Below are 14,576 nucleotides of genomic sequence, written 5' to 3' on the forward strand. Positions count from 1 at the left end.
GAAAAACCCTGAACTTTGCCAATCGTGATACATTTACCTCAATTTTTTTTTTTGTGACACAAAAAACCCTAAACTTTTGTTATGTGACACATTTACCCCAAAATTATAGGGCATTTTGGTAATTTCATTTTAATTTTTTTTTCTCTCTTCCCTAGCCGGCGGAGGGAAACCGGCATCCAGCGAGGGTTGCCCTGGCTGGCGTCTAGCAAGGGTCACCCTCGCCGGCGTCGGGCTAGGGTGGCCCTCATCGGCATTGGGTGAGGGCCATCCTCGCCTGCGTCGGGTGAGGGGTGCCCTCACCGATGCCGGGAGGGCCGTAGGCCGCCCCACCCGCCGCTGCGTCGAGCGAGGGTGTCCCTACCCTCGCTAGATCCGGCGAGGGCCATCCTCGCCCTCCGCCATGGCCGGCGAAGGGAAGAAGAAGAAAAAAGAGAGGAAAAAACGGAATAAAAAGACAAAAATACTCTTAATGGGGTAAATGTGTCATTGTTTGAAATGTTTTTGGTTTTTCACGTCACAAAAAAAAAAAAGTTTATGGTAAATGTGTCACTTTGAGCAAAATTCAGAGTTTTTCGTGGCTTTTTCCCTTAAGTTAATGATCATCGCTTGCTATTACAATTTATTGACCGCAACTTATATTTAGACACAATAATAATATAAAATATTTAGAAAATAAAGATCTCAGTCATTAAATGAAAGTTCAGACTAATCGTTTTAAATTATACATTCGTTATCATATACCATGGAATATTATAGGATCGCGTGAAAATAAGAATAAAGAAAAATACAAAAAAAATTTCAAATTTCAAATTTTAGATTCCACCTATATAGAACTTGAAATCTATTTATTAAAATATATTTTTTAATTTTTAAAATCTGAAATCTATCTTATATATCTTGAAATATAGAATAGAATAGGTTCTACGTAAATTTGTTCATCTCTAAATTAGAGAGGGGCCAGACTGGTCCAAAATCTGCAGCTGGAGAAGGCGTGATCACCAAGCAACCAAGGACAGTCTCAGCTGATTTTCAGCTGGAAATGTGAAGAGAAAAAGGTGGAGGTAGGGAAGAGGGCAGCAGCTGTTGGATTGACTTGAGAATTTTTTTTTTTTTTTTTTTGGAACTGGATTGACTTGAGATTGATTGGAGTGCGACCGTGGCTGATTTTAGGTGACAATTCAAGCTCAAAAACTAGTGGATACAAGCTGGAACTAAGAAGGAAAAACTTGCCCGGCTAAAAGCAGAAGGGAACTTGGGCGTGAGTTTGGGTCTCCACCGAAAATACTCTGTGAACGATGAAGTGCAAAAGTGAGAGCAAACCGGACACGAAAACTCGAAGAAACCGAACAGAAATAGAAGGGGAGCTTGGGCGTGGGGTTTGGTGGTCTTCCTTGGCCACTCCCTTCCCAATTTTTTTTGAGCCTGAGGGTGAAGGTTATTACCGAGCAGAGTGATGACAAACCGTGACCAAGTTAGAGAGTAAAACTGAGAGACCTTGGAGGAATTACACCCTCTCGTTTACGCCGCTCCATCTCTCTCATTAACAAAATTCATATGTAAAATTGAAAATCAAAAACTAAAATCAGAAACTAATTAAAAATGAAAAAAATTCATGACGAAGAACATTTGGTCGCTACAAGTTAAGGTGACAAAAGCAAGGCGCTATGACAATGGGAAACCAAATTTCATCCCGTCGAAGTGTCTGTAGCGACAATTGTGCGTACCCTCCCCATGGCTAATCGCGTGATTAGCGACTTAACCAAGAGGAGATTACATCTTAACCCTCAACTTTTGCGAATTGGCCCCCAACTTTTGAAATTTGTGACCATTTGACCCCGTGTTGACTCCAACCTAACTTTTCTCACGCGTTTGATCTGACCATGTAACTCGCTATGAACGGCATATATGTGAGGAAAAATATAAAGACTACTTAAAAATGTATTGCAAAATTATACATATATAATCGGTGTTAGAGGTGTTAAAATGGGTCATAAATGGATCACTTGTTTATAATAAAAGATGGTTAAATGGGTTTCACAATTAAATGTTTAAGATAAAGGGTCTTAAGTGGGTTTTTAAATGAGTTGGGTTGAAAACTCATTTTCAACAAAAACATTATAATCTCTTCATTCCCCCTTTAACTTTAAAGTTTTTTTTTTAATGAAAATCGAAATAATAATTTTTTTATTTTTATTTTCTCTTTTCTTTTTCTTCCTTTTTTTTTTCTTTCTTTCTTTCCTCCTTCCGACCGCCGGCACGACGATGGCCGCCGACCGACTGGCAAGCCTCGAGCTCGCCGGATCCGGGCGAGGCGGAGGCCTCGTCGGCGCTCGGCGAGGCTCGAGCCTCGCCGATCTAGCGAGACCCGAGCTCGAGGCTCGAGCCATTAAATTTGTCGTCGGCCCGCGGCCGGCAAAGAAGAAGAAGGAGGAGAAGAAAAAGAGAAAAAGAAAAAGAAAATTATATTTTAAAAATAAAATAAAAATAATTTTAAAATAAAATAATTGTTTTTTTAAAAATAATTATTTTAAAATTTATAAAAATTGTCCATTAAATTTGTGTTGTATACAACTATTTTAGCAATACAATTTAAAAGAAAATAATATATATAAAAGTTTTGAAGTATTTTAATAATATAATCTTTAAAAAAAACATAGGAATATGTTTTTCTAAATTTGGTTAAATATGAAAATATTTTATTAATATGAATTGAGTCGGGTCGGGTTTGAGTCGAAAAATTTACATTTATGTCATAAATGGCTTAATGGGTCAATTTGGATCGAACCATTAATGACCCGACCAAAACCGACCCAACCCACCCACGGCTCTAATCGGTGTATATTTGGCATTAAATCTTATCAAAGTCTTATTGGAACTTTAGTCACATGCTTTTAATATATTTTCGAGTAATTCTTCTACCTCTTTTATGTGAACATACGCATTAAGACAAATTTCCCCTCCATAATCATGTACTGGCACGTGGTCGGAGCTCCAAACAGAAACCAATTTCTAAAATTCAGCAGGCAAATTGCGACAATTGAAACATGGGGAGGCAAAAGGGCAGTATATTCAATATTAAGATATCAATCGCATGTCTGCACGGATGGTTGCATGTTTGTGTGTATGGAGATAAGAGTTCTATCTGTACACAAGACATTGTTTCTAATGCAGAAAAATGTTACAGAAAAGCCAAACTTGCAGCCCATACAGGAAGGGCTACAAGCATTAAATTCTGTTTCAATTTCGGATGAAGAACTATAAAGGGCAGCTGGCTATCTGATATTATTAGGGATGACTCCTTAAGCACCAGAAACCACAGTGCCCACTTCTCCAGAGTTCACAGACATAAAACACCGGAAGTCTAGCTAAGAAAGAATATAATGAAAGATTGACATTATAAAGACCCCCATATGAACATCAAGAAGTGAGAAACAAGCGCAAACTGTAGGGCAGCAGAAGCAGGTCTTGCAAAGGAAACAGCTTGACATGGCGAGTATGGTTTAATCAAAAGATCAATGACCATAGCAGCAGTGAACATACCACACATGAAAACTACTAGTCACTGTCCAAGAAAAACTTCGAATTAATGAGTGAAAATACAAACTTTCAAATCAGTCTGCATTTGCAACGCCAAATTTTTTTATCAAGCTACAACAACAAAAGTTCAAATTAAAACATACGATTAATTCAGATAGGCATGAAATTTGCAGCTAAGCTATAAAGAATGAAAAAGAACAAAGAATGCTGGCGACCTGAAACTAACAGCCAACAACACTCTTAATCTTCTTCCCCAACCATCTCAACACCATAGAGAACACTGAAACAGAAGCACCAAAGCGAACTCAAAAAAAAAAAAAAAAAGCAAAATAAAGCATGAGGACAAAGCCAGCAGCCTCAGAAACGATACAGAATCCACCAAGATTAAGTAAATCAACAAATGGAACAAACCCATTTCTTTTCTACCACCCAAACGTGAGTCCAACTGACTCTCATTTGGTAAGTGGTCGAACCTGATAACTTTGAAGCTAAAAAAGGCACAATTGGCATCTAAGACAGGGAAAATGAAAGCTACTCATTCTAGTAAACTAGCAATCAACTAAGAGATTGCTACTGTGAACACACTATAAAACATACCAGAGGCAGAAGACCATCTCTCCAAGCAGCAGAAAAATATAGTCTAAGAAAGATGCATAAAATGACATCTTTCAAACGAAAATATCAAGTACCAGGATATATAGAATTACTGAACAGCAATTTGCATGCCTACATGCATATGGTATTATGTCAATAAGGAGTCTCAATATTGTACATCTGACTGTCTCGACAAAGAGCAAAAGAACTAAAAAGTAAATGCTCTCCACAAGTTTCAGATCCAAAAGAAGCTAAAAAATTTACACAACCAAAATTACAGTAGTTCATGGAACTCAATTGCACATTTACACAGTTCTCCTATACAGGCGACCAGCACAATGTAACTTTTTTTCATTGAAAATGCATGTGACATGTCATACATACGTAAGGTTCTATTCTAGCCACAGTGATAGCTAATTCAACAGCACATCATATGACTTACTAATCTTGCAAGCCAGATTGTTCCCAAAAAATTGCTTATCTAACAAGTGGCCCCTATTTGGAGGAAAGAAGTGAGACTTCTTTATCTATAATGAGCTCATAGAAGTAAAAAGAGGCTTATCTGCTTTGCTTGTGTGACTTGTGAGTTACCTTAACCAACCATGGAACATGTGGCTAAGAACTCTTTCTTATCTTAGTACCACATTGGTCATGAGAATGGAATGTGTGGCATTTCACTTTATCAAAAAATACATAACCTTGCAAAGGTGCTTTCTATTAGGCTTCTTTGAGTTCCAAATACATTTATCTAAGGAAACATATAATGCAACAAATCTTTTTTCATCTAACAATAGTGGATTGGTTAATGAATAATGTTCATGGCACATGAGTTAACTGAGACCACGTATTTCCCATCATAACATTAGCTTCTCGGATTTTGCATGTTTAAGTGAAATTGTTCCAACCTGAAGTTTAAAGATGTCCTTAAAAAATTACAGTACTTCATGAAAATATATGCTCTCCCACAAGTTTCGATCCCAAAGAAGCTAGAGAATCCACACAACCAAATTTACAGTACTTCATAAAACTCAATTGCATATTACTGCAGATCTCCTGCTCAGGCGACTGCAGCACCATTAAACATTCATTTCAATGAAAATGCATGTGATGTGTCATTTATACATAATGCAGTATCCATAAGGTTCTATTTTAGCCAAAGCAAACAGCTGATTAAACAGCACATCATATGACTTTATCTTGCAAGCCAAATTGTCCCCAAAAAAATTGCTTATATCATGTGGCCCCTAATTTGAGGAAAGAAGGGGGAGTCCTTTATTGCTAATGAACTTGGAAGCAGGAAGAGGCTTAGCTGCTTTGCTTTTCATTTTGGCTTAACTGATGTAACAACAAAATATTTGAAAATCCATCATGTCTAAGGACTCTTTCCTGTTTTAGTACCAAATTGTTTATTGGGCAATGGGCAATGAAAGTTGGAACCTGTGGCATTTCACCTAGAAGAACATAACCATGCAAAGGTGCTCTGAGAAAGGCTTCTTTGAATTCCCAATACATATATAAGAGGAAACACATAAAGCAACAAATTTTTTATCCAGAAATAATGGATTAGTTGATGATGATGTTCATGGCCAAGAATTGAAAGAAATCATGAAATTCCAATCAAGGTTGCAAGTCCCCACGCTTGGAACTACAAGAAAAATAATAAAGCATACTCCATATCCTTCCTAATGACTGCAATCTCTAGATGATTGATTTATGCCACAAATTGTGTCTCGATATTCTGCTTCTTGGTACTTTAAAGCTTCCACACAAAAATCAAAATGAGGACATCTTTTGGTCTACTGGATTTATACAAAAGGGGAATAACCCAAGTGATACACCAAGTGTCACTCCAAAGAACAATAGGAGAAAGCAAAAGACCATATGAAAACTCTGTCCAGAATACATCCACACCACATCTATATCTCAACTAAAAGTTCTAAGGCATCTCATAGATTAGTTGCCAAGATATCGTTCAATTAGAAGATACCAAAGCATTTATAGGCAGACACACACGAGCGCAAGAGTACAAGCCACATGCTGCAGAACAACCTTCACCGGTAATTCCAAGTCAATTGGTTTCGGACTTCTCCAAGGCTGCATCAAATCAGAAAAAGAGACATATAAATAAATACAGATAAAACATCTTAAGAAGCAACAAACACAATATATATATATATAGTGTATGAGCAAGATAGTTATGTTTGTACACATGCAAATTTGTGTGTCCACATGCGCACACGCATGTGCCTCTGAGAGAGAGAGAGATTACTGTTGTAGTTCAAAAGCTTCTCAATGAGGTCAACATGAGTCATCAGCATTCGCCTACAGCAATACCTGACCAATCCCAATGCATCAAGAGCATCTCTGCACGCCAAGACATCAAACTTTCAAGAATTGAGAATTCCTCACAAATTTATTGCTGCATAACTACAAGCATTCAAAACTCATATTGAAATCAAGGAACAAAATTGTCTGTACAGAAGCAAAGACAGCTACAAACCAGAAATAGAGAAGTCTCACCCACTCCCAACTCACAACCACTTCTAACAGCATTATTATCAAATGCCAACAACGAATTGCCACTTTGACGAAATAAAGTTCCTTCCTTCGATCTCTCAACCATATCTATTACCCTTCTAAAGATATTAGCAAACGCTGTGAAATCTAAACAACCATGTCCACGAACAACCATAAGGAAACTAAAGCATCATGCTAATTCATGACAGATCATGGACCCAAACAAAGAAAAGTCCTCAAAGTTTTAAGCATCACCTCTGGTCCTGCTTTCACTCTATATAGCTCTCTCCCATCACATCTTCATTAATTGTACAACCAAGAATCAAAAAGGCACAAAAAATACGAACAACCTCCTCCAAAACTATTTAGCTTGAATAACAGGGACAAAAAATGAAAAAGAAGAAGACAACAATGAGAGCATCACCCTTCCGGATAATCAGCCTGGAGGAGATCGAGATACTGATCCCACTTGTTTCCAATCACCTGAAACCAGCAGCAATTATAAGCACATAACCTCTTGAGCAAATGCTGAACAAAATAAAAACCTCTTGAGCAAAATCACAGCAGAAAACGGAACCCTTAAAAGCCTTATACAATATAGTGTCAAGAACACAAACTTTCGAAAATTGAACCCACTTTCTTTGGTGGACAAGCACCCAAATCCCTAGACCCAGGCAACAGTCGATACCACGAAACCAAGAAACCTAATAGATTTTGCGAATAAGAAATGAACCCGAAATCGCACATGCAGCGAAATACCTCGCCGCGGGCCAAGATGAGGACGGGAACAATCACAAGAACAAAGAAAACGAAATCCAAAATAGAGGGTCAAAAATACAAACTTTGTAGAACCATCCCACCTTTTTTTTCCGGACACAGGCAACACGATACCACAAGAACAAGAAACGATATAGAATTTGCGAATAACGAATGAACACGAAATCGCCCAGACAGCGAAATACTTTGCCGCCGGTGAAGCAGCGGACGGGAATAATCACAAGAACCAAGAAACGGACTCCAAAATAGAGGGTCGAGAACACAAACATTGTAAATTGATCCCACTTTTTCTCTGCGGACATGGGCAACAGGCGGTACCACAAGAACAAGAAACGAAACAGATTTCGCGAACGAGGAAGGCACGCGATACCGCACGGGCAGCGGCCATACCTTGCCGCAGGTGAAGCAGCGGACGGGGATGATCATCTTCGCCGGCGATGCCCTTTGCCCGTCACTCTCCCTCTGGGCTCGGCTTGCGACCGGGTGCAATTCGAGAGCCGAAAGCGGTGCTTCTGCTGCTGCGTGCTTGTCAGGCCCTCTCTCTGACGCCGTTTAAAAACATCCGAGAAAAAAAAACGAGAGAGAAACAAGGAAAACGGGTTTAGGGTTCTTCTCCTAGTTGCGGGCCGGGCCGGGCCGGGCCGGGCCGGACAGGGTTTGGGCTCATTCTACACTGTGGCCCGAATCACTTTTTTTTTTTTTTTTTCCAATCGTTCTTACTTTACTTTCACTTTCAGACCTTTGTTTGACTCTCTGCATGACGTAAAAATCAAAATCTACATTTGAAACTAAAATGTGTCCATCCCAACCCCTCTTGCTCAAAACATGTCTCATTTGACTGAGCTGCATTTCTTAGAGGATCTTTCTCATTCTCATATGAAAATGGTGACCATGAGGACAAACCTCATTGATTGTGACCTAAACTACTTGATTCAACTCTCCTTCCATCTTCTTCTTTTTATTGTTATCTCATGATGTGATGAATTTGCTTTGCACATAGATAGGCTGATTCCTTTTTTTATTATTCTTTTCATTCTTTGATTAAATTGAATGTCTTTTTTCAGTTGGTGCAATTTTATTTATTGCACTTCATTAAATTTATTGTACGGAAAATAATATATAGGTTATTCTGCATAATAAAACAAGCTATAGTTCCATCCATAAGCCATTTATATATTTAAATTGTTATATTCAACTTTTTCCATTTCACTTTGATTTTAAGTTAAGCTAAAAGTCAAAAAGCTATCTTTATTTAGAGAGAAGAGTTAACTCTCAATGGTTTCTCTAGAATGTACATTGGCACATCACCCTTAGGTATGGGGCCTTCTCTTCGCCCATCAAAGTAATGACGGTACCACGATCGATACTCATGGAGCCTTAGAGTGTCCTGACCAACATCAACCTAGACAGTGGACTTTACCAGCATGTATTCTAGTCCTTTCGGGTAAGGGTGTATGTGGAAGTGGTATGCTATCTCGATAATCTCTTCAAGGATGCCAAAATGCATGGCAGGATGAGGAGGTGGAGGTGATGCCATATGGGAGCTTGAAATGGTTATACAATAACCACTGAGACCACGTCTTAGTAAGTTCTACCTACTAAGACTCGATTAGTAAACCAATATACTATGGGCTGCCTATGTACGCACGGGTCAGAGGACTTACCTTGGCCTCAGATTCCACCTACATATTAGTACGGTTCGAATAGGCACCCAATCAAATTCTACCGATCAAAGCATTAGTCAATCGACCTAGTCGATTTATATATCAAACAGACCATTCTTGGTCATTTCAATCAATATTGTCAATTCTTCCAAATAACCTATCGGATTACTAAGCTAGTATTTTATACGATTCATTTTCAAAATGACATATAAGTCACCGAGTATATTCATCATAAGGTCCATCCTACAAAATGACATGTCACCAAGCCATTATGGCATGTCGTCCATTCTACAAAATGACCAATAGGGTCACCAAGCTAATATTACATACCATCCATTTTACAAAATGACCTATAGGGTTATCGAGCCGATATATAACATGATACTTCGAATGTATAATCAATTTGTCATTTTTATTCATTTCTGACAAAAGTACTCGTGCATGGGCACACTATCGGCCTTAGCCAAAATACTATGATTTTCTTTCCACAAATCCCACCCTTATCTATAGTCCACCAAAACAAATTTTTTTTTTTTTTTGGTGTTGTCAATTGACACCTGGTTATCTTCCAATTACTTATCTAATTTAATTAATTTAGGAAAATAATCATATAATCATAGTTAATTCATTTTAGCACAACATAAAACTCAATTAAATAAACGGATTGCACCACGACGATCGGCATAAAATTCCAATCGTTGACCATCTCAATCTAATTTCCGAAAAATAAATAAATAATTAATTAATTTCGAAAATTAATTATTAAATAGCAATAAATCCTATTTAGGCCCGTAATGCCTAATTAGAAGCTAATACGGATTAGGAAAAATCCCGAGACGAATTCAATAAATACTAGTACGTCTCTACTTGCTAATTACACTAATCAATCACCTAACATGCATCATTAAGCCACTAATTTAATTAATCTAAACTAATATAACCACATAATCATACTTAATTAAATATAATCAACCCCTAAGTATAATTAGCAAACTAAACAAGGATTAGTGAGTAAAACTCACTCATTTAACAATTCGCTTGAATTGAAATGTTAGGAACGTCACGGGAGACGTTTATCTCCAAAGCGGGCTTAGGGTTCGAGGCTTGAAAACACCTCAAATCGAGCCTCAAAGGTTCTATGAAACCCACTTTTTGAGTTGCTAGTTGAGCTGCAAAAACAGGAGGAAATGAGTTGGTTTGGAGTGGGATTGGTGACAGTGGCCCAGTGAATGGATTGGTGGAAGTCCGGCGGCCCAAACTGCAGTCTAAGGTGGCCAAATGGCTCCAACACGAGCTGAGGAGTTGCTGGATGGTGGCTGAACAGGTGGCTGGATGCGTGAGGTGCGAAGGCGAGCGGCGGTGCGCGCGGCCAGGCGCGAGTGGAGGTGGATGACAATGAGCAGCGCGGCTAGTGGTGGCGTCCAAGCGGTGACGGCTGTTGTCCTCTACTTCACAGCTGCTAGTTTCGCACAAATGGAGGGAGAGAAGGAGGTATGGCCGGCCAAGAGAGGGTGAGGAAGAGAGAGGATAGAGATGAGGGGAGAGGGCTCCACCAAGCCAATTTTTCCAATGGTTTGTCTCCTCCTTTGCTTGTCCATGAAGCCAGCATTCCATGGCTGCAAATGAGCCACCAACACACTCCCCATGACTTCTCAAATGGTCCAAAAATGCTAGGGTATGGGGGAGCTACGAAATTGGCACTCATCTCTCTCAATTGAATACCATTCTTCACTTAATTAAATCTCAAATGACTTCAATAAAATCAAATAATCTACCATAGATCATCTCGGCACTTTTCTTCACCTCTGGATCCATCTTGCTTCTCAAAAGTGCGGCTAAAAACAATTTCCGACCTTTTCTACACAAAATGGTTCTAAACCGACTTTTTCCCAAAAAGTCTCGGTTGTCAGAAAAATTTTCTAATATTGAGTCGTGGGTCCTAGAATTTATTGTGACATTACAGAGTCTTCAATTTTTGAAATCGAACTTGAATTGACAGTTAATTTTTATTTAGCGTATTTTTAGCGTGATCTAAACTATCAGATAATTTTCAGAACTTTTTAGTGCAAATGACCCGTGGTTGATTTTCTTCGAACCACAATGAACTTATTCGACACATTGGTGACTTTTGGTTGTCGTGAAAATCTCAATGATTCAATTACAGACATAGGGTACCAAAACGGCAATAAAATTAAATTAGTGCCGGTCGACGAGAATTTTTCAATTTAGCATAGTCACCCACGATCGGCCACATATCTTAGTCGAACCAACCTATTTCTAATCTCAAATTGATTTTTAACTATGCCGTAATGACCTTTGAAGATAAGCACAGTCGAGAAACCGAAATCTAATCGAATTCTCAAGTCCATCTGCCTTAAAGTCTTTAATAGCTTTCCCAGATAGTCTAGTTATCTCGAGAGTGATCAGCTCTAAGAACAACCCTATAGGCACGTCAATGAAATGCCCGATTTATTCATTAGAAAACATGATTGAAAATCTGGGATGTCACATTACTCTCATCGAGGGTTGAGCCTCGCTAGTCACAAGGTAGGGTCAATCTAGCTCAATAGTGAGTTCAAGCTTGTTAGGGATAGGCAAGGCTCGCCCTTGCCGGTGGTTGGCAACGACACCTCGCCAATCCTCACCTCTAGCTGTTTGCTAAAACTTAGCAATTACCTAGAGAATGAAGGAAGGAAAAAAATAAAGAAAAATAAAAAAAGAAAAAAAAAGAAAATATTTAAAGTATAACTAAAATTGTTTATGTTAGCGTTAGCTTCACTACATAGGACGGGTCAACAAATTCTAACAAAAATTGGCCGAATAGATTCAATTGACAAAATGGGAAAAATATTTAGAATTCAATTGGTAAAATAAAAATTGAAGGATTGAATCGACAATAATATAATAAATTTAAAACTTTTTGGACAATTTTTCCTTGAAACTATTGAATCCTTTGAATTTAACAAGTAATTAAAGCCAGATTTACTCCATGTAATATGCGTGAATGGGTACAGAATGTTTTGGGTTGTCCGCGTGCATTATTAAAACCAAATTCCATCAAATTTGGCAGGTCATTTAAGCCAGATTTTCTCTCACATCTCATCAAATTAGGTAAAGCATTTACTGCCTCGATATGCGAAAATGGGTATTTAAAGGGCTGTGCTTGTTAGAACACTTCACACAATTTACATCTTGCTTTGTAACTAGGAAGACCGGAAGTATGGTTTATCCACCTTGTGATGAGCGCGGATGCACCACCGTCGAATGCTGCCTTCGTAAGCCCCAAGAGGCTTATGTCCTTTTTTTCATTATTCTGTTTCTACTTTCTAGCATACAATGTTGTTAACCTACATCAATGCTTTCCATAGTTTGAGTTATATATCATTTGGACATTCGAGCATGTGAAATTTAGTAGTACGCATGGATGACGAGGCATGCAATACTAGTCAAGTTTTGATGGCATAATCTAAGGTCGAGGTTTGATAAAGGGTTAATTGCAGTTCTTTTAGGGGGTAAACAACGATGGCCCGAGTTGATCGGACAAAGTGGAGATAATGCGAAGGCGGCGATCGAGAGGGACAATCCGTACGTGACGGCTGTGCTGATACCGATGGGACAAGGACGCGAGGGCAATTTTTGTTGTAACCGAGTGTTTGTTTGGACTAACGAATTTGGCCTTGTCAGTATGGTACCAGAGGTTGGATGAGGGGGAAAAATGTGAACCTGAGTAAAATAGCTCATTAAGCTATTTGACATAATAAAATAAAATAAATAATCATTTGATGTGGCTTTGTTCATTTTTTAAAGACTGTGAGAGATTTTAAGAATTTCTACTGATTGTTTGTTAACTTTCGAATTATGATTCTAATCTATGATTTAAAAATGATAACAAAAAAAGAAGTTCGCCTTAATAACTTGGCTGGGTTTTCATTGAATTTTATGTGAAAATTTTGAGGTCGAACTCCTCTTTCAAATTTGCTTTTGTATAAATAAATTAGAAATGATGACGCAAACATATCAAGAGTGAAAAAAATGAGATTTGAGAATGAGAATCCCATGTATAATGAAATGAATCCTTATTAAGGGTGCGTTTATGTCCCGGAAAATGGATGTTTGGAAAATATTTTCTCAAAAATGATTGTATGTGCTATTAACAAAAATGAACAAATGAAAAGTACTTTCATCATTTATGAAATTAACATAAATTGTCGATAAAAATTATTTTCTATTGACTAATTATTTTAAACAATATAAGCGATTATTTATTTGAAAATATTTTCCAAAAATCATCTATTTGCTGCAAAACAGAGAGAGTCTAAATTTGATTGAATGGGGGGAAAAGTGATCTAAATTGTTTAGCTCTTTTACATATCAACATACTGTCCTCTAGAATATACTTACCTTTGGCGGGCATGGGAGTGGTGTGCATTCTTCCAAAGCACAACGCAGGTTGGCGCTCTTGCTAGTACAGCAAGACTGCTATCTTCCGCGGCTTATTCTACCTTAGAGATCAGACAGGTGAAAAAAAACAAGAAAGCAAAATCAAGAAGCAAATAATCGAGTCATCGCCCTTCTGTACGAACGACGTTTCTCTATTCGTCTTGTCAAGGCAAGTCGGATTCGGAGCCGGCTCTCAAACGCCCAATGCAACCATACTGTCTTACCCAGTTAAGTTTTGTCTGCAGATTGCCCTCGGAAGAAGAGGCGATCAAAGAACAGGACTCAGCCTATACAAGTCAAGTAGCTAGCGCAATCCTCTCTTCCATATTTGAAGACATTGTCTTATGGCACTATCCTTAACCGGGGAACTATCAACCTGTGGTTGAGGACAGTGCCGTAAGGCGTGTCAACCTAGTTATGAGCATTTCACTCACCCTCACTTACTTCAGACGTGGGAGGCTACTATACTTGCCTACCCGGTAGTAATCAAGATCGAAATCCTAATGTGGTGTTTACCTTCACCATCGTGAAGTCCCCTAATTCCCTATCTATCTTTGTCTTAACATGTGATAGTTCTGGACCGAAACATCTCCCTGTTCGAGGATTGATATACCTGAAGGATATAGACTAGAATAATTGAAGTACAGTATTCGAAACGAGTGTTCGACAGTGTAGCTTAAAGCACACAAGAGGGTGCATGGACAAGAAATCTCTTTGGCTGATGATTGTCTCTGCTTCCTCCTCTTATATCCAGGCGAAAATATCAGAATCGAGAGCTGATATTAAACCTACGATACCATATGTTGCAGGCGATGGATAGTTCTCCGCCAGAGTTGTCCATACTTGGCGTTTGTTTCCGGAAGTTGCAGTAGCTATTGAGGATGCAAGGCAGAATTCACCTGCTGCTCGATTAGATGATAATGGTATTGATCAATCAGCATTATGCGGAGTCGTTTCTCCTAGTGCAGGCACGCAGGTAGTAAGGTGATATGTGAGGCAACTCCTTCCAAGCAACTTTCTCAGTCAACAGTGCATGGGAGTTGTTTC

General features: G+C 38.5%; 1 protein-coding gene and 1 non-coding gene across 2 annotated transcripts; both read right to left on the reverse strand.

Moving 5' to 3' along the window:
• Positions 1-3,173: 3,173 nt before the first annotated feature.
• Positions 3,174-3,282, reverse strand: LOC120292360. Its single transcript, XR_005550156.1, has one exon. It is a non-coding gene; the product is annotated as a small nucleolar RNA snoR98 (small nucleolar RNA).
• A 2,532-nt stretch (positions 3,283-5,814) lies between these two features.
• Positions 5,815-7,987, reverse strand: LOC104439661 (DNA-directed RNA polymerase subunit 10-like protein). The gene is made up of 4 exons (XM_010052687.3): positions 7,816-7,987; positions 7,073-7,131; positions 6,401-6,495; positions 5,815-6,225 (listed from the first exon to the last, which is right to left on the reverse strand). The coding sequence occupies exons 1-4, from the start codon at positions 7,849-7,851 to the stop codon at positions 6,200-6,202; spliced, it is 216 nt and encodes a 71-aa protein (XP_010050989.2). The 5' UTR covers positions 7,852-7,987; the 3' UTR covers positions 5,815-6,199.
• Between the last annotated feature and the right edge of the window lie 6,589 nt (positions 7,988-14,576).

Source organism: Eucalyptus grandis, chromosome 3, assembly GCF_016545825.1.
Source record: "Eucalyptus grandis isolate ANBG69807.140 chromosome 3, ASM1654582v1, whole genome shotgun sequence".
NCBI classification, from domain to species: Eukaryota; Viridiplantae; Streptophyta; class Magnoliopsida; order Myrtales; family Myrtaceae; genus Eucalyptus; species Eucalyptus grandis.

Coding starts and splice junctions, on each gene's coding strand:
- LOC104439661 (XM_010052687.3), bottom strand. CDS start 7,851: ATGATCATCCCCGTCCGCTGCTTCACCTGCGGCAAG. Junction 7,132..7,815: donor GCTGCTTCACCTGCGGCAAG/GTATGGCCGCTG, acceptor TGCTGGTTTCAG/GTGATTGGAAACAAGTGGGA. Junction 6,496..7,072: donor CAGGCTGATTATCCGGAAGG/GTGATGCTCTCA, acceptor CTTGGCGTGCAG/AGATGCTCTTGATGCATTGG.